Source organism: Tyto alba, unplaced genomic scaffold, assembly GCF_018691265.1.
Source record: "Tyto alba isolate M040663 unplaced genomic scaffold, T.alba_DEE_v4.0 Super-Scaffold_12, whole genome shotgun sequence".
In the NCBI taxonomy this organism is placed as follows: domain Eukaryota; kingdom Metazoa; phylum Chordata; class Aves; order Strigiformes; family Tytonidae; genus Tyto; species Tyto alba.
The window spans coordinates 7,028,376-7,051,461 of NW_024881274.1; the positions used below are offsets into that span (position 1 = coordinate 7,028,376).

The window sequence follows — 23,086 nt, forward strand, 5'->3', positions numbered from 1 at the left end:
GTTTAGCATGAGTGGGCGGGGAGCCGTGGGGCGTGGCTACCGGGAGCGGGCGGGCACTCGCGGGGCGGGGCTAAGAAGGGGGGCGGTGCAGCGCAGGGGGCGGGGCTCCGCGGGGCGGGCCGGAAGCGGGGCGGGGCGGGCCGGAAGGCGTCGGCGGCGGTTCCGGTGGCGGCGATGAGCTTCGCGTGGCCCTGGCAGTACAGCTTCCCGCCGTTCTTCACGTGAGCGCGGGGCGGGGGCGGGGCCGGCACCGGCGCCGGGGGGGCGGGGCCGGGGCCGGGGCCGGGGCCGGGGCCGGGGCGGGGGGGAGCGGGGCCGCGGGTACCGGTGTACCGGGACCCCGCGCAGCCGGCCGGCCCCGGGCCGTCGCTGAGCGGAGCCCCGCAGGCTGCAGCCCAACGGCGAGACGCGGCAGAAGCAGCTCTCGGCCTGGTGCGCGCTGGCGCTCGCCTACAGCCAGCGGCACCGGCTGCCCGCCATGACGGTGCGGGAGGCGCAGGACAGCCCGCTCTTCGCCAACCGCCGCCTGCAGCGTATCCTTTGGGCCCGGTGCCCCCGAGCCCCCGAGCCCCCGAGCCCCCGCCCCGCCCCTCGGCGAGAGCCTCCTTAACCCTCGCCCAGGGAAGCTCCCGCTGGAGTCCATCCAGGTGGTGCTGGAGGAGCTGCGCAAGAACGGTGGGTGCCGTCCGTCCGTCCGTCCGTCCGTCCGTCCCGCGGCTGTAGCCACCGGGGGGCGGGAGACGCCGGGCGGTGTCCGTGCTGCTGCCGGGAGCCGGGGGCTGCGGCTCGGCCCGGGCCGGACCCCACGGGCCGTCCCTGCCCACGGCTCTGCTGGCCCGGCGCAGGCCGAGCTGCGGGAGGACGGGGGGGCTCCAAGGAGAGGGGGGTTCTGTGCATGGAGAGGGATTTCGGGAGTTGGGGAGCACGGTCGCACGGAGGGGAGAGGTGGGTACCTGGGGGCACGAGGTCGAGCGCGTCGTGAAGTCTGCAGGATGGATCGGTACTGTAGGCTTGTGCTCTGATGAAACACCTTTCCCTGTTGATTTTAGGGAACCTGGAGTGGTTAGATAAGAACAAAACCAGTTTTCTGATCATGTGGAAGAGACCAGAAGAATGGGGAAAGCTCATCTATCAGTGGGTGAGAAGGCAGAAGCTGTCTCGTCCCACAGACCAGGCTTTCTGTGTCCGGGAGGACAGCTGGTATTGGCTGTGATTTGCGAAAAAGACCGCTGTAATATTTTTCTCATGCTTCCTCCCTGCTTTTACCTTTCTTCCATTTCTCTCTGTTGCAGAGAAACGTAGAGATGTTAACAGCTTTTTGCTGGCTGTGGGATGCAGTTTGAGCAGCGGATGCGGTCGTCCACTCCCACTGCAGCTGGCTGTTCTGTAGCGAGGACAGAGCAGTGTTGCTGCGTTGCCTGCGTTGGGCATGAGTCCCTGTTACGAAACACACGGGCAGAAAGAGCAGAGGGGCAGGGAAAGGAACCGTCTTACTTTCCTTAGCCATCATTTCTTGACTCTTCAGTGCCCTGGAGTGTTTCCAGGGTATTTTTGCTCATCGAGTGCTGTCCGCGTTCCATTTCATGTGCACTGAGATGTACGAGAGATCGTGCCAAGGACATTAAATCACAGGGGCAAGATTTGCTATATTGCTTTTATGTTTCCAGGTGTCGAAGAACGGCTTGACCAACTCTGTATTCACGCTGTATGAATTAGCCAGTGGAGATGATACAGAGAATGAGGGTAATGTCACGTGTTCTGTTCTGGAGCAGGTTCCCAGAGCACACTTTGATTTGAGCATGTAAACGGTTGATTGTCAGATTATAGTTTTGCAGATTAAATATTTTAAAATTGCTTTATGCAAGCTCACACTGATCGCCCCTGGCAAATGCTGCTCTGGAGGCTTTTTGACCACTTTGCACAAGCACCTCCCTTGGTTATCGCTGTTTGCATTTTAAGCCTCCCGCCACCACGCCAGCCTCCCTAGTGCCCGGCTCTTTATCCGGGGTGTTTCGATTTTACAGCTAGCTTCTGCGCTGCCTTTGAGACTGCTGTGACTCATTCCCTTCTGTCTGTTGACCTTCAGGCTTTGTTCCTGATGGAGCAGTGTAGTGATGAGTCTGTTAGCGTAGCCGTGACTCTGGATTTGCAGTAGTGTTATGATGCTGGAGTCTGAAGGGTGCTCTTCAGAGCCCTCTGCTTCCCTGCCGCCAGTCCCTGGGTTTTGTAAGCCTGTTTGTTTCCCTCCCTAGAGTTCCATGGCCTAGATGAGACTATGCTGCTCCGTGCCCTGCAAGCCTTGCAGCAAGAGCACAAGGCTGAAATTATCACGCTGGACGATGGCCGAGGCGTCAAGTTCTTCTGATGGGAGCCCCCTCCCCTCTTCCCTGGCTGCTGAAGCGGTTCTTGCTGTGAAGGTTTGCTCTCCTGGCCTGGATTCAAGCCGTGACTGCAAGCAGCTGCATACTCGGGATTTCTTGGGGCAAGGAGAATCTGCAAAGCTTTACAAAGACATGACTTCTTAGAAATATTCAGAGATCCTCTGTCTGTCTTTTCTCCCTGTTGATTGTGTTTAAGAGGCTAATGCTGCTCTAGGCAGTTCTGAGAGGGACCACCCAGAAGTGAAATCATGGGACTGCTCCTGTTGCTGATCCACGTTCCTGTGAAGGCCACGGGGCATTCTCTCCAGCTGGCTGGCCGAGCTTGGCCTCGAAGGGCACCTCCTTCCCTCCTGCCAGCCGTGCGCCTGGGCTCTGCAGTCCCTGCCGTGTTGCCAAGCAGGGAGAAAGCAAGCCCAGGGAACTCGCTGTCGCTGCTGTGGTGTAGAAGACCTCCGTGGCAGAATGATGTGTGCTTGCTGCAAAGCAGGCTGTACAGCGGGGTGGGGGGTGGATGCCAAGGAACTAATTTGAAGTAATTAAAATGACATGTATTTATAGAGCAGCCTGGGTGTTTTCGTCTATCTCTACTTTTCTATTAGAAACAAAACAGCAGTGTACCGGATTCCTGCCCTTCAGCCGTTTCCTTACAGCACCAGATGAGCACAGCAGCGCGCTGGGGAGAGGGTGGCCCTGCTGAGCCACCCCACCCCAGTGGGAAGTGGGCTGCGCAAGTGCTTTTTTCCACACACCAGAGTCACGGACTGCATGGGCCCTTGCTGCCTGTCTTCAGGGCAACATTTACTTTAATTTTCCACGTGCAATCTACCGAAAGCTAATGGGCTGGTGGCAGAGGTGTTGCTCTGTACAGCAGTGGTTGGTAGAGGGCATGACTTAAGATTTTAGATTCTCAGTGCTGATAACGAAGTACTCGGCATGTCAGAAGCCACGATGCAGGTACAGTGACCCAATAAATCCTTCCTCGATGACCAGGGGAAGCTGGACAGCGGTGCCAGGGAAGGATCACGCTCGCCTTTCCCGTTCTTTGCCCGAGCCCTGGGTGCTTGTTGCCGGCGGGGGTGGGGTGCTGCGTGGGGACCACCTTCGGTCAGACCCAGAGTGGTGGTTCCTGGGATCCAGCAGAGCAGACGGCGCTTCAGCCGTCTGTCCCCAGCCAGTGCTGAACAGCTTGTCCTGCCTGCCCTGCCCTTGGAGAACAGCTCAGCGCTGGTTCAGCTGCAGCGCTGCTGACAGCTGTCGTCGACGGTCGGTGATTTTCAGCGTAGAGAAGATGCTGGAGTCCAGGCTGAGTTTGTGGGGCTGTGAAATGTGAAAGTTTCCCTTTTGTAGCAGGAGCCCGTTGATCTGAACTTGGCGGGAGTGCTGGCTTGGTGTGGGCACGCCGCTCCAGAGCCGCGGCCGGAGGCTGGTGCCCGGGGTTCCTCTCTGTGCCGGTGACAAGTGCTGCGGAGCAGTTCCCGCGCGCCGGCACTCCTCCGCCGGAGGAAGGCCCCGGCAGCTCTCGCGCTGGGCTAGTGTCTCTGCTCCTTTCTGGGGACCCTCACGTCCCCGCGGGTGCCGAGGTGACGCAGCGCAGGATGGCGCAGCCCGCGGGGAGCATGCCTGCTGCCCTCCCGCCGGTTCCGCAGCGGCCTGGGCTGGCCGCGCGTGCCCTGCGCCTGCCGTGGCAGCCCGGGCCGAGTCCCCACCCGAGCTGGGAGGTTTGGGGGCAGCGGGTGGACGCGGCAGCCCTTGGGGATGGAAGTGCCGGGGACACAACGAGCTCTCTTGGTGCCACCGGGCACTGTCTCTCCGGGGCATGGGACTGCTCCAGCCCAGCTCCCTGCAGCCACCTTTGCAGAAGCAAAGCCTGTGCCGTGCCGGGAGCCCCGCGGCGTGTCCTGGCACAGCCAGCACCTGTGTCCCGTGGCTGGCGCAGGCTCTGCTCAAACCGGGGCTCGCTGCCTGGACGGGGATCCTCCCCCTGTGTTTGCAGTCAGGAAAGCCTCAGTGTAGCCATCGTCCGCTACCAGTGTCTGCCCTGGGATTGTTTCAGTGTCTGAGATCTGCCTCTTCCTCCCTCTTCACGCCACCCACGTCGACTCCTTCCCTCTCCGGTTGCTGTGTCCTCCCCTCTTGCTGTTCCCATACCCCTGCAGCGAGCTGTGTGTCCGTGCCGGCTGTTCTGTGCCTGATGGCATCTGCATTTGATCCCGAATAACGAGCCTTTAGCAGCCAGGCCCGGGATGTTTGTATTTCTTGCTCTCTGTATGCGTGATGCTGACCTCTCAGCATTGTGTTCCAAGCTGCATGTGCTGTATGTAACCTGACTGTCCTTGAGTGAGTCTGTGTTCTTAATTAAATTTTCTCCCTTCTTAGGAAATGGCTGATGTGACATTAGATAAGCCTAAAACCAGTCTTCTTTCCAAGGCGCTCCTGGCAGTGATTCACTGCTCTTTTTCAGCTTCCTATTTAGTTGCTTACTTAGTGAGAGGAGGAGGAAGAGTATGTTCCCCCTTCAGAATGGACATGGTGTAAAATTCTTTTTCCGCACCCTCTCGGCCGGTTACAAAAGGTCGCATCCAGCCGTGCCTGTGAGGTCCTTGTGGGACTGACTCCCTGTGCCAGGCACCACGGCAGTGCCGCAGCAGCGAGGTGCTCACGGCCGCTGCTGTCTGCCGGCGATTGCCCGGGCCACGGGACGGGGCTGGAAGAGCCGCTGCCGGCTGGTGCTGCCGCCCTGGAGGGGGCAGATGCTCCCTGGCTGTTCTCTCTGTGAGGGACGGTGGCAGTTTGTAGCTCGTGATGATGAAAGCTCCTGTGGGCAGGTAAACCAGAACCTTTTAATTGTCCTCTGAAACTGGCTTCCTTCTCTTTATTCAGCCCTTCATAGCGTTTGATGATGTAATCGTGGGATTGGGACACCAGAGCCAGGGCAGAGATGCTGTGAGGCTGCTCTGGTGTGGAAGCCCTCGGGCGCTGGGTAGAGTTGGAGGAGACGTAATTAGACTGCTCGTGGGGAGAGAGCACGGCAGCCACCAACTGTGCCATTCCCGTGCACAGGAGCAGTGGTGTCTGGTCCCGGCACTCCCGGGGCAGAGCGGAGGGCAGGGGCAGCCCGTGTTTGTGCAGGAGCATGGTGAGACCCGGCCGGGCAGCTCCCTCGCCTGCTGCTTCTCTGCCCGCGCTGTATTGCCCGGCACTGCACCACGGCCGACCCCTCCTCACGGGGGGGTTGGCATCAGAGTGTTTAAAAACCAAACCCAAACCTCTCTGCACTCCCAGACGCACCAGGATGGGCAGGGTTGGGGCTCCAGCACCCAGAGGCGCGTTCAGGCCTGTCCCTGTGGAGGGTCTCGCTGGGGAAAGTGGTGTTTTGGGGGGGGAGGGCTGGCACAGGCCCCCTGCCTTGGGCCCGTGGCCACTCTGAGGCCGTTGCCACATCTGGCCACGGTGATTAGGGCTCGCTGGCCGGGGCGAGGCAGAGCTTGGGGGCTTGGTGCTGAGATAAGGTGCTATCAGGCTGTGCACACTCAGGTCCCGCTCGTCAGGGAAGGAAAAACACCAAGAGGGTTTTTATTTAACGTGGCTAGTTAGGAACAAGAGTTGTTTCAGTTTGATAAATTTATATGCTGGGATAAACTTGCAGGTGGGTTACATCTGGAACTCTGGGCTAAGGAAATCCTCCAAAGTTATCTGTCTGGGGTTAAAGCCACGACTGAGGTTTGGGTGACATCTCCTCTGACCTGAACTCTTGTGTGTTAGGGCAGGAGGAGGCTGGGAGCTCCTGCGGGCACAGGGTGCTGAAGCCAACCATGAAACAAGCCCTGGGTCGCTGCGGAGCCCTCCTCCACTCTGACCCTTCCCGGGACGGGCTCCCCGTGCCTCACAGCCCAAGCTGTGCAGCCCCCATCTGCGGGGGGCGCCTGCATTTGGACCTGGCCCCGGCCCCTCCATGATCCTGCCCCAAGCTCCAGGATCAGAACAGACAATTCCTGGCAGGGCTTGCTGGAGCAAGGAGCCGAGCAGGGCTTTGATTAATGATCTAATCCTGAGGAGAGTGATTACACAGTCCCCTGTTCTCTTCCTGGCAGCCAAATGCAAGTGAGAAATGGGTTACGTTGCCTGATTGCAGCGGTTCCTCAAAGCAGAGGGCTGGCGCTGGCACTCGCAGCCCAGAAATGTCACCCTGATAACGGTCGGGGAGCTGCGGGCACCATCGGAGCGCTGCCATGGGTGGCTGATTGTGGAGTAGGAACGTCTGATTTTGGGCCAAGCTGGCTCCAGCTTGGTGCCCCAGCCCAGGTCGGGAAGGGACACATACCCCTGCCCGAGCTGCCTCCCCCTGCCAAGCTTGTGGGGTGGGGAGGCGTCTGGGGGGGCAGTCAGGGAACTTCTGAGCCCGTTTACTAGGGGTATGTGGCAGGGCAGCAGCCTGAGCCAACCTCACCCCTAATTTCCTCTCCCATCTGCAGGGGCCTCACCAGGACCAGGACCGGGACACTCCTTTGCTCCTCTGGGATCTTCTGAGGCATCTCGTTTCACGATGAAAACACTTGATAAGGGGACATGAGCCTACCAGGGACCAAGCCGAGATCCCTGCCTGGCTCCGCGTCTCTCGCTGAAGAGCTGGGGCTCCATGCCAGCCCGGGCCATGTCCCCGTGCCTGGGCAGAGTGGGGCCCCTGGCAGGGACCCTGGGTGGCGGCGGCCGCCGAGCCGGCCCGCAGGGGCTTGGGCAGCGTTTTGGCTGTGGCCGGGAGCCCCGCTGCTGCTCGGAGCTCTGCGGGTTCGTTCTCCCTGCCCAACTCGGGGCTGGCTGCCCTCGGGCCCCCTTCGTGGACAAGCTGGGTCCGTCCTGTGCGGAGAGAGTGAGGAGCCGGGAGTGGTTTTCTCTCGTTGGGCTTCCCAGGCTGGGGACAGCCGAGCCAGCCTGTCCTGGGGCGGGGGGAGCTCCCACCCCACCCAGCACCCTTTCCCTCTGAGGACGGATCTGTTGTCCTGTTTAATTTAGGAAGCCATCAGCATGCGCTGGCCGGTGCTGGGATTGATCCTCCGCAGCCCCCACCGCTGCCGGAGCTGCCGGATCTGCCTCTGTTCCGGCAGCTGCAGAACAAGACACGGCACTGCCCGTCCTGCGGATCAGACTGAGGGTTTTCAGCTGGGAAAGCCTGAAATCTCCACCTCTGCTGGAAGCTGTAGTCAACACAGGATAAAAATAAAAGCAACCACTTTTTAAGCAGGGAGTTTTTTAAACCTGGCATATGTTGCATGAGTAAAAGCTGCAGCCTTGTGTCCTGTGGCAGGTTCCAGAGGAGAGGCAGAGGCTGCAGGGGCCTGGAGGACAGACGGCTCTTTGCCCATCTCCTCCTGCCCTCCCGGGCTGGGACAGTGATTGCCCAGCTCCTGGGAAGGCTCCTTACTTTGTGCAGCCTGTGAGGTGCTGGAGAAGAGAGTTCAACAGGAGTGGGAAAGCCTGAGAGATGCAGCGTCAGAGGCAGCTGTGAGGGGACCAGGGGTGCACCCCTTTCTGGTAGTGGATCTGGTGAGAAGCAGGCAGGCTCCGGACAGGTCTGGGCCAGGGTTCATCCAAACAAAGCAGCTGTTTGGAAGAGCCGGGTCAAACCATGCCGCACCTTACAACACGAGTCTGCCACACCAGCCGGCCCATCTGTCCCAGCCTTTTGTCTCTGGCAGATACAGACGCCAGTGCTCTGGGCGAGGGGCTGCCTCTCCTGCAGGCAGGACCCGGGGGGGGGCCAGCACTGGACACGTGTCCTTTAGCCAGTGGTTGTTCCCCCAGGACTGTGCCCCCTGTGCACTCGGGGGAGCGCGGGGCTGCGTGAGGATGCGGCTGCTGCTCTCTGCTCCCCGGCCCGTGCTGCATGCGAGCGGCAGGAAGATGCTCCTGGGGAGGTGGTACCCGGAGAGCAGGGCTGGACACGCAGGGTCGTGTGGGGGGAGCAGGGCCTGCCTGTGCGGGAGATCAGCACCGTGACGCTCAGCCTAGCCAGGGCTTCTGTAGGAGCAGCATTTCATTAAGTGCTTCTCCCTCCTCCCGCCGGACAGGGGGTCTGTAGCTCTGCTGAGGATCCGGCCATCCCAGATTGCTCGGGGTCACCCTGCGTGTGCTGGGTCAGCGTTGGGGGGGGACGTGGCTGTGCTCCCGTGTGGATCCTCTCCTTAATGTTTCCGGTATCGTTGAGTAGAAACAATCTGACCTTAGGGAAAATAAATTAGCGCCAGCCTCAATTGCTTTGTGTTTTGTGTAAACAACTTCACTGAGTAGAACAACCTCCTGGTTTAACCTGGGGAGACAACAAGCTCTTGTTCGGGCCTTTGGCTCACACAGGGCTGACACACACGGTTGTATCTTCCTATTTGCATGACCCTAATTTCAGGATTTCAGACCGAAGTAAACCCCGAGAGGAGTGGCTGCCAGGGACAGTGCTGTCAGCGTGAGGCTGACCCCGCAGCTGGGGAGCGGGACGGGGCTTCTCCGGGACACGCGGCTCTGGGACCCCGAGGCAGAAGCTCCGAGGAAATGTCTCAATCAGGAGCTTTCCCGTGGCACGACTTTGGCTGCGTCACCCAGCCGGGGCTTCGGTTACAGCACCCCCGCACGCCGAGCCCCTCTGGGCCGGGGAAGGGGCTGCCCGGCGGGGACGGGAGGGCTCGGAGCCCCCGGGTCAGCGCCACGGCGGGGGCGCTCGGGATGGGAGCCGGACAGAGTCCCCCCCGGTCAGGGCCGAGCGGGGAGAACGGGGGGCGGGGGGGGGAATGCCCCCCGCCCCCCGCCCCGGCGAGCAGGGCCGAGGCCGTGCGCGGTGCCGGTGCCCGCAACCGCAGCGCTGGGCGCCCGTCCCGGCGCGGGGCCGGTGCCCGGTAGCTGGTGCCTGGTAGCCGGTGGCGGGGCCGGTGGTGGGGTCGGGGCCGGGGGCTGGTGGCTGGTGCCCGGTAGCTGGTGCCCGGTGCCCGGTGGCGGGGCCGGTGGTGGGGTCGGGGCCGGTGCCCGGTGCCCGGTAGCCGGTGGTGGGGTCGGGGGCCGGGGGCAGGGCCGGCGGCCAGCGGAGGGGCTGGTGCCCGGTGCCCGGTGGCGGGGCCGGTGGCGCAGCGCAGGCGGGGGGCGGCGGCCGCGCGGGGGCGGGCCCGGGCGGGGCGGGGGCGGGGCCGCCGGGCGGGGCCGGTGCCGGTGCCGGTGCCCGGGCCGGGGCTCGGCGGTCGCTTCTGGCTGCGGGGCCGCGGCGGCACCGGGTGCGAAGCTGCGCGGGAGCGGCCGCCCCGGGCCGGGCTGGGCCGATGCTGCCGGCCGAGCCCCCCGCCGCCGGGGCCATGTCCCAGCCCGAGGCGGAGCGGGCGGGCGGCGGCTCCGCGTCCGAGCCGGAGCCGGAGCCGGGGCCGGGGCCGGGGCTCCCCGGGCGGGCCCCGCACCGCAGCCGCGGCCGGCGGCCCTCGGGGCGCGACTCCCGCCGCGCCTCCTCCCGCTTCAACCGACGGAGCTCGGCCGAGCTGGAGCTGCTGGGGTACCCGGCGCCGGGCGGGGGGCGCGGGGGGTCCCCGCCGCCGTCGGGCGCCGCGGGGCGCCGGGAGCCGGAGGAGACGGAGAGCGAGGAGGTGGAGACGCGCGCGGTCGCCACCTCCCCCGACGGCCGGTTCCTCAAGTTCGACATCGAGATCGGCCGCGGCTCCTTCAAGACCGTCTACAAGGGGCTGGACACGGAGACCACCGTGGAGGTGGCCTGGTGCGAGCTGCAGGTACGGCCGCCCGCGGGGCCGCGCTGCCGGGGGTGGGAGGCGGCTGCCCGCGTCCTGCCCGCAGCCTGCCTGTTCCCGCAGCCCCCCACCCCGGGGAGGGGGTGTCGGCAGGGGTACAGTTTCTCTTCTCCCTCCAGTTTCCCTGGTGTGGGCAGCCCCCTCCCCGCCGCCCGGCCCCGAGCCCCCCTGCTCGCCACCCCCTGCCCGGGGCTGTCGTGTGGGACGTCTCCCCTGGGCTGGAGCCGGTCCCGGAGAGTGCAGGGACCCGAGATCCCCCATTCCTGCCAGGCTGTCGGTGCCCTTCTGCAGCGGCAGGGCAGGCCGCCGGCACCCGGGCTCGGGCTCCCCTCTCTGCCCTGCACTGCGCCCATCACCGCCGGTGCCTCGGCGCTGCACGGAGCTCTTGGCCTGGGCCCAGGCTTCCCGCTCAACACTGCTGCTCCCGGCCCTCCTGCCCATCACGTGCTGTTTTCCATTTGCCTTCCCGCTGCCCGTGCTATGGAACACGCCAGGGTCCCCGCGCTCCCGGCACCAGGCCCTGTTCTGGGGGTCTACAAGTGGATCCGGGACCAGCTGCTGGTCCTGAGCGCCTCGCTGCTTTTTCAGTGCCCGCCAGCTTGCAGCTTCCCCTCTGGAAGGGCAGCAAGGGCAGGGCTGCTCCCTCCTGCGCCGGCCTCCGCGCACGTGCCTGTGCCAGCGCTGGAGCTGGCTCCGAGGTTTGCTGCGATAGCCCTCGGCGTGCTCTGGGGCACGTGCCCGCAGCGAGCCTGGGGCCGGGCGTCAGTCGGGACCAGAGTGCGGTGCGACCTTGGTGCGCTCGGGCTGCTTGTCCTTGGCTGAAGCAGAGTGCGTGGGCACCTGCGCGTCGTTCCTGCGATGCTGCCAGGGGCTCCCAGCTGGGAGCACCCAGACCTGTGGTCTGTGAGCAGGTCTCTGCAGCCTGGCAGTGGGATGCTAACAGCAGGTCGCTGAGGGCAGTGGTGAAGGTGTTGGCTCCACAACACTGTCTCCCGCTCGTTGCTTTTGATGGGCCTGATCCTGCCCATGGAGGTGCTCAGGGGGAGCCATGCCACGGGTCTCCCTCTTTTCCTTGGAGCCCCTGGGGAGGGGCTTTGGTGAAGTCCAAAGTCTCCCAACAGGCTCCTGACCCTGGGGTGGCTGCTGGAAGGTCCAAGTCCTTGTTTACACAGAAAAACGTGTCTTGCGAGTTTGTTGTCTTGTTCCTAAAGCCTTGGTGCAGCTGTGGGTGGCTGCCCGGGCTGGGTCCTTGGGGTGGTTGCAGCCCAGTAGTGCAAGAAGAGATCCTGAGATAGCGGTGGGTGATTTCTGGAGGAGCTGACTGTGGCCTCTGAGCGAGGAAGGTGAGGTCTGGGGCCTCCGCCTGCCTTCATGGGTTGCACAATTGCTTCAGCCGGCCCCCTCCCTCGGGCGGGCGGCTCTGTCCCAATGCTCCTGAGCTCCCTTTTTGTCCCGCATCCCTTCGGGCAGTGGGGGAAGCGCCAGCCTGCTGCTGGCAGGGGAGGGCTCTCCTCTGCGAGCCCAGGACCTTCTCTGGATGAGTCAGCCCTGCCCGGCACTTCCCACCCAGCTGGCTCCGCATCCCTCCCTGTGGGTCTCAGCCCCTCGTTGCAGACATGCCGCAGCTCCCCTGCGCTGGCTCCCGGTGCGTGTAGCAGGGCTGGCAGCACGGCTCCCTCCCTGCCCTCCTGCTCATCCCCGTAGCCAGGATGCGCTGCCCTGCAGGGCCCCAGGCCCCAGCCTTGCTGGGTCACAGCAGCTCCTGTGTGTCTGCTGGGGCTGGATGTGGCCCCCAGTGCCCGTCCCGCAGCCCAGGCCAGGGGCTGCGTGTGCACACGGGGCTCTTTGGCACAGGTCTGGCAGCGGTGCAGGCAGCGGTGCAGGCAGCGGTGCAGGCAGCGTGCTCCTGTGGCTGCGTGCGGGCAGCTCTGGCGTTTTGCAAGGTGGCTGCCGGTGGGATGAAGCTGCCCCGTCCCGGGCAGAGGAAGGGGACTTGGGAAGCAAAACCACTCCAGTGCCCCGAGTCTAGCGGGCACGCACTGGCCCCGCTGCCTACGCGGTGAGCCTGCCGGGCCGGCGTGGCTGGAGCTGCGGGAGCCGCTCGCTTGGCCCATGGAACGCCGGTGGGGGATGTGTGCGGAGAGGCCGAGCTCCTGCCAAGGGCCGTCCCGTCAGCATCCCACGGTGCCTGCGGGACCTGGCAGCCCTGGCTCCCCTCCGCTGCCCAGCACCCCCTTCCTGGCGGAGTGCAGCCGGGCTGTAGCTGAGAGTCCCTGGAGGGCCAGCCGGCGTGGGCAGCCCCGGCCCCACTCCTGTCCCACGCAGCCCTGGAGCCTGGCCCCCCCATTCCTCCGCCCCAGCCCCCACCCTTCCCCACCCACTATTCAGCTCTGGCCCACTGACTGCTCTTTATCCAGTGTCTCTTGTCCCAAAATCCACGTCCCACGAGGGGCTGAAAGCACAGAAGCAGACTTTAAAAAGTTTGGGGTTTTCAGCAATCATGCAAAGAATCAGACACTGTGACACAAATACGGGATTTGGAACCGCAAATAAAAATGGTTGTGGTTCTGCCCTTTTAAAAATAGCTTTGTCCTGTGTCTTTCACAGTTCTCCTTTTATTGCCTTTCAATTCTAAATGAATACCTAACCTCAGCCCTGACCTGTTCCGGTCCAGGGAGCCTTGTCCAGCTGCTGTGATGGCTCCTGATCCCAAATCCCAGCTCTCTGGGCCATCCTCGCCCTGCCCTTCCCTCCCCGGTGCCTGATGACCTGGAGGCTGTTTTTGCCTGTCCCCTGCCTTCCCGTGGGACCCCTCTGGGGACCTGCCCGTCCCCTTCCCCGTGCCGCTGCCCCCCAGTCCTGAACGCAGTGTCTGTCTTTGCCTCCTGCCTGTGTTCCGCAGCCCCTTCCGTGACCTGTTTGTGCTTTCCAGCTTTAGACTGGGGACTATTTCTGTTGATAGGTGCTGCGGGCAGCAGGGAAGGAGGAAGCAGGGAGGAAACCGGAGGCCCGGAGCGGGATCAAGCTGTAAATACCTGGCTGTGAGCGGTTTTCCTGTGGGTCCCCTCGGGCTCCCTGCAGGCGAGAGCAGCCAGGGCAGCGGCTGCTGCCGTGCCTCCCCCAGCCCCTGTGCCCAGGTTGGGCAGGTAACCTCGGCCCAGGGGATTTCTTCCTAAATTCCTGCATCTTTGCAAGATCCTGTCCCTCAGAGGCCCGGCCCGTCCTGCCTGCACTGTGGTGGGGAATCGTGCTGCGACTGAGCCTGGCGAGGCCTTGGGGCAGCACCTGGGACTCAGCTGTCTGTCCAGGAGACGAACTGAGGAGACCGGGGGGATTTTCTGGATGGGGGGTCCTGTGGACTTGGGAACATGAGTGTGTGCGTGCTCGTGCGAGCGTGCAGGAGGTCACCGCTTGCCACGTGGTGGGGGGCAGACCCGTGGGGATGGGCAGTGGGGTGCGGGCACCCGCTGCTGCTGTAGTGCCGACCCCTGGGCTGGGGGGCCGGGGGGCTCAGGACCTCCCTGCTGCTGTGGGTACTGGCTGGTCTCTAGCACCCACTCCGTGCCTGGTCACGGTGTTGCTGTGAACGTCCCTCCAGTGCGCGAGCGACCCCCTTTTCTGGGCGCGACTCTCAGCCCCGCACATGGGGCTTTTGCAGGCTGCCAGGACCCCCTGCCCGCGGCATCACAGGGACAGGGCCCTGCCAGGGCTCTGGACGCTGCGCCGAGCACCGGCACCTCCGTGTGCTGGGGAGAGCCTCCTGCCACAGAGGCGAGAGCCATCCCCGGCCCCCGTGCCTGGCCCTCCCTCCTCCCGTGCTGGCCTTGGCTCCCGCCGCTGGCCGTGCCGGGCTCCCCGGCAGCCAGCTCCTGGCTGATGGGATGGGGCTGGACCCCCGCCAGCCAGCTCATCGCCCGGCCCCGCGCCGCCGGCCCCGCTCTGCCCGGCGCGAGGTGCTGCCAGGGAAGGACACGCTGTCCCTGCGTGCCGCTCGGGCTCTGCTGGCATCTCAGCCTGCGGGGCCCTCCCCGCTGCCCAGTCCCTGGATGAGCAGCTCCTCACTGGCCAGGCTGGGCTCTGCTCCCCACTGCCAGCACTCGGTGGGGAGAGTGTTGGGGTGCTCAGCCATGGGACTGGCTGCGGGAGGAATGGTGCTGGGCAAGCCCAGCAGTCCTGGCACAGGCGTGGGGGGACAAGCTTGGTACCCTGGGGGATGTGGCCTCGTGCCGGGGGTTCTGCTTGGGGCTGGGGGTGGCACAGCAGGGGCTGCGCCAGCATGACTGCTTCAAGCGAGGTCCCCTCTGGCTGATCTGGGAGGGCTGTGTCTGCCTGTGACTCCCTCCCTGACGCTGTTTGCAGCCCATGTTGGCTTCCCCCATGCCCTTGCAGGTTTGCGGGGGGTGCAGTGAAGCCTCCAGGCTCCTCAGTGGGGAGTGGGGGGCCAGGGGGTCTGGGGGTGGCCGTGGCGCTGGGCAGGGCAGCTGGTGTGCCGCCGTGCCACGCAGGGGCTTTGGTTGCTGTTTTCCTCTCCAGTATGAAAGGTCCCATTCATCCCGCTGCAGCCGGGCTCAGGTTCTCATCTGGGCTGAGCCGGGTCCCTGAGCGTGTGTTAAAAGCAGAGGGGATTATGGAGCGGCTCCAGCCTGGCCGAGGGGCCGGCTGTGATGCAATGAAAATATTACGAAACTGCCTGGGCTGCTGGTTGGCGGCCGCTGGCCAAGGAGCCGAGCACGGCTCCGGCAGTGCCCGGTGGTGGGAGCGCGGTGGCCGCCCGCGGCAGCTCGGGTTTCCTCGGCCCCGCGAGCGTGGGCTGGATGGGGGTCCTGGCTGGGGGGCCCCAGGCTCGGCGGCGGCTGAGCCCTTCGACATTGCGGGCTGTGGCGGAGGCGTCCCCGCTCCTCTCCGGCTCCTGCGCGGGCTCGGGGCAGCACCCGGCTCCTTTGGGGTCTTACCCGGCCGCCTCCCCCCCCCACGCTCTGGGGCTCTGTCCCTCCAGGATGAGGGGTCTGTGTCCTCCCCGCTGGCCTCGGCCCCAGCTCCGCTCAGTGCCCGTGTCAGCGCTCGGCTTCGATTTCCACTTTAATTAACTCGAGCAGTAGGAACATGGAAAAACCTGGGCTGGAGCCTCCCCTGACTGCTTTCCCCAACAAAGGCCTCATTGAGGCTGGCCCGGCACCCTGCCATGCTGGTGCCCGGTGCTGGGAGCCGGTGCTGTCCTGGTGGGGGGCGGGGGGGCTGCGGCCATCGGGTCTGCTGCAGAGTCCCTGCATGTCCTGGGCTGGGTGACTGCAGGCTGGGGCTCCCCATCCTGTGGTGGGGTGGTGGGCGCTGGCTGGGGGCTAAGAGCAACAGGAGTGGGGCCAGGCAGCCCCAGTGCAGGGCAGCTTCCATGGCAGGGAAGCACACGGGCTTCTCGACGCACCATCTGCCGTGGGAGGCTTTGGCCATCCCTCCCCAGACCAGGGGAGAGCGGCTTCATCCAGAGCAGCACTGCAGGTGCTGGGGTGCGGGACTGGCCAGGAGGGGTGACACCATGGTCTGGGGTGGCCCCAGCCCTGCGTGAGCCCCTGTGCTGGGGGACAGCAGGGCTGGCCCCGCTCTGTGCTGGGGCCACAGCTGCCCGTGCTGCCTCGGACGTAGGGACATAGGGACACGCATGCGAGGGGCTCTTGTAAGATGCAGCATCCCCCCATGTACCCCCCTCACCTCCCCGCCGGCTCCCGCAGATGCGGAAGCTGTCGAAGACGGAGCGGCAGCGGTTCAGTGAGGAGGTGGAGATGCTGAAGGGGCTGCAGCATCCCAACATCGTCCGCTTCTACGACTCCTGGAAGTCATCCGTCAAAGGCCAGATCTGCATCGTGCTGGTCACAGAGCTCATGACATCCGGCACCCTGAAAACGTGAGCAGGGACTGCCAGGTCGGGGTGTGCAGGGGAGGGGACGGGGTCCCTCCAGTGGCGGGGAGGCGAGGGATGGGCCTGCACCCCCAGCCTGGGCACTTGATGTGGGTGTTCGCGTGGGGACGACAGGCTGTGTTGGGCTTGGGTGGGATGTGAGTGGATGGCGGGGCAGGGCTAGGAGCTGGAGACAGAAATCAGGGGTTGCTGCTGGATGTTTGGCGACCCAGGAACTTCACTGGCACCCTCCTGCATGGGGACGGTGCGGCCTGGGCACCCCAGTGCCACGCAGGGCGGCAGCACTGGCCGCTTGCCCTGGCTGGGTGTTGGCACAGGCAGCGCAGGGAGCTCAGCTCTTCCTTTTGGCTCTTCCAGTTTTCTTGCCACCTCTGCAGAGCCCAGCTGGGGAGGGCACCAGGAGCCCCTGACTCCACGATGCTCTTTGCCACTCGCCCTGTGTGGGCACCTGTATCCGGACAGGCTCGTGCAGCAGCAGGAGGAGGGGCTGGGGCTGGGGGCTGAGCCCTGTGGGTCTCCCCACAGCTATCTGAAGCGGTTCAAGGAGATGAAGCTGAAGGTGCTGCAGCGCTGGAGCCGGCAGATCCTCAAGGGGCTGCATTTCCTGCACACCCGCTCACCCCCCATCATCCACCGTGACCTCAAGTGCGACAACATCTTCATCACGGGCCCCACCGGCTCGGTCAAGATCGGGGACCTGGGCCTGGCCACGCTCAAGCGAGCTTCCTTCGCCAAGAGCGTCATAGGTGAGGTTCCAACGCGGCCCCGGTGGGCTGGGCTCGTGGCTGCCCCACGTCGGTGCCCCCAGGGTGCTGAGCCCCACTGCCACCTCCAGGCACCCCCGAGTTCATGGCGCCGGAGATGTATGAGGAGAAGTACGATGAGGCAGTGGACGTCTACGCCTTTGGGATGTGCATGCTGGAGATGGCCACCTCGGAGTACCCCTACTCCGAGTGCCAGAACGCTGCCCAGATCTACCGCAAGGTCACCTCGGTGAGCGGCCCCGGGCTGGGGCGATGCTGCTGGCCTGGGAGCCAGGGCGAGGGGGCTGGGGGGCCGGTCAGACGGAGCTGTTGGGCCTCGCTGCTCCCTGAAGCATGTCACCGTGCAGGTTGTGCAAACAGCTAAAAATAGTCCGGGCAGTAAGAGGGTGCCATGCCGGGGCATGGGGCCTGTGGGGGGTGGAGGGGCTGCGGCTTGGCCAGACCCTGTGTTCCTCGCCCCATGCCAGGCAGTGCCAGTGTGTTAATGGGGCGGAACGGGAGTGGGTCTGCTTGGCTGCCCCAGCCGGTCCCGACCAGCTCCTGCCTGCTGGGCTGGAAACCCGGAGCCGCGGGGCGTCCTGGCCCCGGCTGCCCGTGCAGGCACGTGTGGCCCCACCGCGGGAGCCGCGGCCGGGCCGGTGGAGCCCCAGGCTGGGAGCCCTGTCCCCACATGTCCCCTGCTGCCGGTGGTGCTGTGCCGGGGGGCATGGGGGGCTGTGGGGCCACGGCTGCCTGGGGAGCGTCTGGCAGCACCGTGGCCCCGCAGAGCCTGGGTTCAGCCCTGAGCCCTGGGAACCCGGCACCGTGGTGGGGTCTGGCACACGGGGCACTGATGCCTGTTGCCCCCAGGGCCTGAAGCCCAGCAGCTTCTACAAGGTGAAGGTGCCGGAGCTGAAAGAGATCATCGAGGGCTGCATCCGTATGGACAAGAATGAGAGGTGGGTGGGGAGGGGGGGCCTGGGCGGCAGAGCCCCACCCCGGCCCCCGGCCCTGCACTGAGCCGTGCTCCCCCCAGGTACACCATCCAGGACCTGCTGGAGCACTCCTTCTTCCAGGAGGACACTGGGGTGCACGTGGAGCTGGCTGAGGAGGACGACGGCATCAAGTCTGGGCTCAAGCTCTGGCTGCGCATGGATGACACGAAGAAGCTGCACGGCAAGTACAAGGACAACAACGCCATCGAGTTCCTCTTCGAGCTCTACAAGGACGTGGCGGAGGAGGTGGCCCAGGAGATGGTGGGTGCAGGGACGGAGGGACCCTGGGCACCACGGGGCTCCTGTTCCCCGACGCGACGAGCCCCCTCCCGTGCAGGTGGTCCTGGGCTTTGTCTGCGAGGCCGACTACAAGCTGGTGGCCAAGGCGGTGCGGGACCGCGTGGTCGCCATCAAGCGCAAGCGGGAGAAGCTGAAGCGCGCCCAGGACGTGCTGTCGCCTGCAGAGCCGGAGCAGCCGCCCGGCGTCCTGCGGCTGCTGGAGGAGCTCAAGTCCCCACTGCCGCCGGGGGCCTCCGCGCCCGCCCCCGCCACCCCCGGCTCCGGGGACTCCGTCTTCAGTAGCACCTTCCCCCCAGAGCCCGAGGAGCCCGAGGCCGACCAGCACCAGCACTTTGCGTACCGGCACACCAGCTACTCCTCGGCCACCTGTGCGTAGGCACCGGGCGGGGGGACGGCGGGGCAAACCGGGGCAGGGGGCACAGCGGGGCAGCCTGGGGAGGGGGGTCCCTGCCGGGGGGTGTCTCTCCCCACCTCCAGCCACGCCGTGCACCCAGCCCCACAGCCAGTTCCCAGGGGCACAAGCCAGGGAGGGGACTCACTCCGGCCGTGCTCACCCAAGCGCTCCTCTGCAGCCGACTGTGAGACAGACGGCTACCTGAGCTCCTCCGGCTTCTTGGACTCCCCGGACCTGGCCCACCGCAGCTTCTCGGTGGGGGACCCCGCCAGCCCACCACCCGCCCGCCCCGTGCGCTGCTTCCCCACGGTGAGTGGGACCCCGTGGGGCTGGGGGTCAGGGTGGCTGCGGCACCGGCTCACGCCATCCTCTCCCCGCAGAGCATCGCGGTGCAGCTGCCCCCCGCCAGCGGCTTCTCCTCGCCGGTGGACAGGTAAGGCCGCAGGGCCGGGCAGGGGCCGGGGAGCGTGGCCGTGCTGATGCTCCCCTGGGATCTCCGCTGGGGAACGGCCGTGCTGATGCTCCGGCGCTGGGGCTTCCTGCAGCTACGCCTCAGACGTGGCATCCGGCATGAGCGACGGTTGCGAGGGGCTCTCGGCCGGCGAGCGGAGCGCCAAGCTGCCGCCCAAGCGTGCCGCGGGGAAGCTGCTGCGGCGCAGAGCCCGGTCCAGGCTGCGCATCACCAACGTGAGTGCCGGGGGGGGGGGGCTGGGTGGGTGGGTGGGTGGTCCCTGGGCTGAGCCCACCCTGCCGCCCACAGATCTCCGACAAGAACGACCGGGTGGTGGAGTGCCAGCTGCAGACCTACAACAACAAGATGGTGACCTTCAAGTTTGACCTGGACGGGGACAACCCGGAGGAAATCGCAGCCGTCATGGTGAGCACGGGCAGGGGTGAGGGCAGGGGCCTGCCTGGCCGTGCCGGGTGCTGACCGGCCCCCCCGCCCTCAGTTCCACAATGAGTTCATCCTCAAGTCGGAGCAGGACGGCTTCGTCCACCGCATCCGGGACATCATCCACCGCGTGGAGACCCTGCTCCGCAAGGATGGGCGCAGCGCCGCTGAGCTGCCCGAGAGCCCTGAGGCCGAGCACAGCGTGGGCAGCCCGGTGAGCGCCCGGCCCGGGAAGCGCTGGGGACGCCGCCGGTGCTGAGCACGGCTGGGGGTGCTGCCTGGCCCTGGGGAGCCCCGTGGGGAGGGGGCTGGGGTGCAGAGTGCTCCAGCCCTGCGTGGGAGCTGCCCCATGCCTGCAGCTGCAGGTCACCTCCCGCTCCTGCAACGGGTCGTGGAGCCCCCCTGCCCCCTGGGCTGCCAGCTCCTGTCCCCGCAGGCGGTGGGACTGGGGTGGGGGCCAGCGGGGGCTCAGCTGCATCCCCCTTGGCAGGCGGACCTGCAGCTGCAGGAGCTCTCACGCTCCATCTCCTCCTCATCCTCACTCAGCGGTACGTCTCTGTCCCAGTGTGGGCCCTTCCCGTCCCCACCCCAGCCCTGGGCAGGGTGGGTGACGGTCCTGCCCGAGGCCGGGGGTCCTGTGGAGTACATCCTGCCCCAGCTAAGCGCCGGCTGTCACCCCTCTGCCACAGACCTGGGCTGCACCAGTCCCAGCCTCTCGGTCCAGTCCCCCGTCCTGCCGTCGCTGAGCAGCTCCCCGTCAGAGAACGACCTCACCAGCCCTGCAGAGCCGCCGGCAGCCCCGGCCCGTGAGCTGCGGCCAGTGCTGCCGGGCTCCCCCGCAGGTACCAGCGCTGCGAGGCCAGGCACCTCCGTCCCAGCGGGGCTGCTGGCCCCAGCCTGTGCGGCTCACTGCTGTGAGGCCCTGAGCTGCCCGGGGCGTGCTAGGGACCGCTCCTGATGCTCCCCTCTCCACAGGCTCTGTCCAGACCTGGCCCCTCGTCTCGATGGCTCCCTCCTGGCTGACGACATCGCCAGCGTTCCCACAGACCCCCCCAAGCACCCCGGGGGGGCCTGTCCCACCAGCCCTGCCCCAAGCCCTCCTGTCCCCACTACCGCTCCCCACATCCCCCGTCCCCAGTGAGCCCAGCAGCCCCCTGAGCCCCCCTGTGACCAGCACACCCTGGTCCCCCACTTCCCCACTCCTGTCCCTGGCCAATGTCTTCTCCCTGGCGGTGATGAGCGTGGCCCACACGCTGCTGCCCGCCGTCTCCTCCATTGCCAGCTCGGGTGGGCACCTCTACCCCCCGCTGCTGCCACGGCCGCAGACCCTCGTCCTGGGGCCCCCGCGCTTCGTCTACCCCGACCCCACCAGCATGGCCAAGCCAGCCCCGGCCGGCGGTGGGACGCTGCAGTCAGGGGGGGCTGCCGACCCCGCTGCTGGGGGGCCCACACCATTCCCTCCCTTGGCACCACCGTCCCCGCCATGCCCTGCAGGCAGCGGGGCCGTGGGGAGCCCCCCGCCATCACTGAGCACGTCCACACCGGGGAGCCCAGAGAGCAGCACGGTGAGTGTCGAGGTGGCGGGGGCTGCCTGTGGCGGGGCTCAGCACCAGTGGAGCTGGGTTGTTGCTGTGGATGATGCCCTGGGATGGGACAGAGTCCCTGGGACACAGGGAGGGGCTGAGCGGGCAGTGGGTCCCGTGGCATGGGAGCAGCAGTGGGGGGGGGGGTCAGGAGATGTGGGGGGACCCGGGGTGGGGTGGCTGATGGCACTCAGGTGTCCGCAGGTGCCACCCGGCTCCCCCAAGCCCAGCCACCCCCTCATCATCTCAGAGTCGCCAGCCCCTGGCGCGCCCAAGGCCCGGCTCTCGCCCATCAACGAAGGTGAGGTGGGGAAGGGCCATGGCTGTGCCACGCAGCCATGGCTGTGCCGGGACCCCGTGCCATCCCTGCCAGCCCACATGCCCTGAACCCCACCAACTGCCCCCTGTCCTCCGCAGAAGCCAAGCCCCAGATCCTGGGCCGGTTCCAAGTGACACCGACCAAGGACCCGGCTGCGTCCTCCCCAGTGCCAGGCAGCAGCGAGGGTGAGCAGCGCGACACGGAGCCGCCAGCGAGCGGCTCCCCCCTGCCCACGGCCCCCGACACAGGCGGCAGCTCAAGCAGCGACTCGGACTCGGCGCTGGAGACGGCGGAGCAGGACCCTGAGGCTGGAGAGGCGCTGGCCAAGGAGAGCACGGCGGCACCAGTGGAGAGCGACCGGGAGGGCCCCGGGGAGGAGAGTGCGGAGAGCGCGCCGCAAGCCGTGCTGAGCCAGGTCTGGCTGAGCTACTCCCGCAGCCTGTCCTACCTGAGCAGTGACGATACCGAGAGCGAGGACGAGGAGATCTGGGAGGAGCTGCAGAACCTGCGCCAGAAGTGAGCAGCCCTGCAGCATGGGGGGGAGCGGGGCAGTTGGGCTGCACCCGGGGGGGCTGCACAGGGGCCGGGGCAGGTCTCGGTGCCCTGTCCCCAGAGGGCCCGGCCGGGTGCGGTGCATGGCTCAGCCCCTCCCGGTTCCCCCCAGGCACCTGGCCGAGGTGCAGCTGCTGCAGAGCGCCCAGAAGAAGGAGATTGAGGAGCTGTACCTGCGGATGGGGAAGCAGCCGCCGCTGGGCATCGTCTCCCCAGCCGCCGTGCTCTCCAGCCGCCAGCGCCGCCTCTCCAAGGGCAGTTTCAACCCCTCCCGCCGCAACAGCCTCCAGCGCCTGGAGCTGGCGCAGCCCCCAGGTACCAGCCCCCGCGGGCTGGGGGGGCTGTGGGACACCGACCCTGGGCCCACGGGTTGTCGGGGCCCCACCGGCGCCCCCGCTCAGGGCCGCTCTGTCCCGGCAGGCATCATGCGCCGCAACTCGCTGAGCGGCAGCAGCACCGGCTCGCAGGAGCAGCGGCTGAGCAAGGGTGTGACCTTCGCCGAGGACCTGGCCCGGATGGTAAGGGGTGGGGGGCTGGTCCCGCTGCTGGGGGCCCTGTGGAACTCCCAGCCGGCCCCAGCTCACCACTACTTCTCTCCCCAGTAGCCAGCTGGCCAGGAGTGACTTCAGGAACTACCTCAACCAAGTGCCTGCTGCCCTGGGGGTGGGCGAGAGCCCCTGCACCTCCCGGGAGGACAGCGCTGGCCCTGGGGGCAGCCCGGCCCCCCCACCCACCCACCCCCAGCAGGGTACCTCTGTATCAGAGGAAGGCAGGCCTGGCCCACGCTTCTCCTCCCACCTCCTTGTGCCCCACAACCCCTCCCCGCCGTTCCCAGCCCCTTTGCTCAAGCCCAGCCCCAGTGGCAGGATGCAGGCGAGGTGCCACCATCCTTCACAGCTTTACCCCGAGCTGGACCCGTGCTGGCAGAACCAGTCCCCACCGGTGCCTTGCCCCGAGCAGAACACCCCCCCCCCCCCGCCCCCCCAAACCGCGTCCCCCTCACCCCACCCCCAGCCCCACGCCCCGGGGCTGCCCCATCTCGTCCTGCACAGCCGAGCCGGCTGCGGGGTGGGACGAAGCTCCCGCCGGGTGACGGAGCTGCAGCACGGGGAGTGGCCGCAGCGTGTTTCCCTACGAACCGACGTCCGGAAAGTGTTTTCATAAATACGAATTAAATACAAGTGGGGTCTGTCTGTGTCTTGTTTGGCGGGACTCGTGGACGCTGCCCTTGGCAAGAGCACAAA

General features: G+C 66.1%; 2 protein-coding genes and 1 long non-coding RNA gene across 4 annotated transcripts; all 3 read left to right on the forward strand.

Moving 5' to 3' along the window:
• The first annotated feature begins 129 nt into the window (after window positions 1-129).
• Window positions 130-2,943, forward strand: LOC104360168 (vacuolar protein-sorting-associated protein 25). Its single transcript, XM_042787498.1, has 6 exons — window positions 130-221; window positions 388-533; window positions 622-675; window positions 1,050-1,138; window positions 1,668-1,743; window positions 2,253-2,943. The coding sequence occupies exons 1-6, from the start codon at window positions 175-177 to the stop codon at window positions 2,363-2,365; spliced, it is 525 nt and encodes a 174-aa protein (XP_042643432.1). The 5' UTR covers window positions 130-174; the 3' UTR covers window positions 2,366-2,943.
• Window positions 2,944-6,622: 3,679 nt separating this feature from the next.
• Window positions 6,623-7,619, forward strand: LOC122152862. Its single transcript, XR_006164834.1, has 2 exons — window positions 6,623-6,683; window positions 6,854-7,619. It is a non-coding gene; the product is annotated as an uncharacterized LOC122152862 (long non-coding RNA).
• A 1,956-nt stretch (window positions 7,620-9,575) lies between these two features.
• On the forward strand, window positions 9,576-23,023 carry LOC116959945 (serine/threonine-protein kinase WNK4). 2 transcript variants are annotated; one of them, XM_042787187.1, is made up of 20 exons: window positions 9,576-10,132; window positions 15,877-16,049; window positions 16,590-16,810; window positions 16,900-17,057; window positions 17,678-17,766; window positions 17,844-18,063; window positions 18,140-18,470; window positions 18,675-18,805; window positions 18,877-18,929; window positions 19,042-19,183; window positions 19,257-19,373; window positions 19,447-19,602; window positions 19,879-19,936; window positions 20,078-20,230; window positions 20,364-20,953; window positions 21,176-21,272; window positions 21,389-21,806; window positions 21,955-22,157; window positions 22,263-22,360; window positions 22,445-23,023. In XM_042787187.1, exons 1-20 carry the CDS (start codon window positions 9,677-9,679, stop codon window positions 22,445-22,447), a joined length of 3,867 nt encoding a protein of 1,288 aa, XP_042643121.1. In that variant the 5' UTR covers window positions 9,576-9,676; the 3' UTR covers window positions 22,448-23,023. The 2 variants fall into 2 exon arrangements, with proteins under 2 accessions (XP_042643121.1, XP_042643120.1); XM_042787186.1 differs by having other exon boundaries at window positions 22,448-23,023.
• The last annotated feature ends 63 nt before the right edge of the window (window positions 23,024-23,086 follow it).

Excerpts from the sequence above, each read along its gene's own strand:
- LOC104360168 (XM_042787498.1), top strand. The coding sequence starts at position 175 with ATGAGCTTCGCGTGGCCCTGGCAGTACAGCTTCCCGCCGTTCTTCAC. Across the intron at positions 222-387 it reads AGCTTCCCGCCGTTCTTCAC|GCTGCAGCCCAACGGCGAGA; the intron begins GTGAGCGCGGGG and ends GGAGCCCCGCAG. Across the intron at positions 676-1,049 it reads GGAGGAGCTGCGCAAGAACG|GGAACCTGGAGTGGTTAGAT; the intron begins GTGGGTGCCGTC and ends TGTTGATTTTAG.
- LOC116959945 (XM_042787186.1), top strand. The coding sequence starts at position 9,677 with ATGCTGCCGGCCGAGCCCCCCGCCGCCGGGGCCATGTCCCAGCCCGAG. Across the intron at positions 19,184-19,256 it reads CCAGGCTGCGCATCACCAAC|ATCTCCGACAAGAACGACCG; the intron begins GTGAGTGCCGGG and ends TGCCGCCCACAG. Across the intron at positions 19,603-19,878 it reads AGCACAGCGTGGGCAGCCCG|GCGGACCTGCAGCTGCAGGA; the intron begins GTGAGCGCCCGG and ends CCCCCTTGGCAG.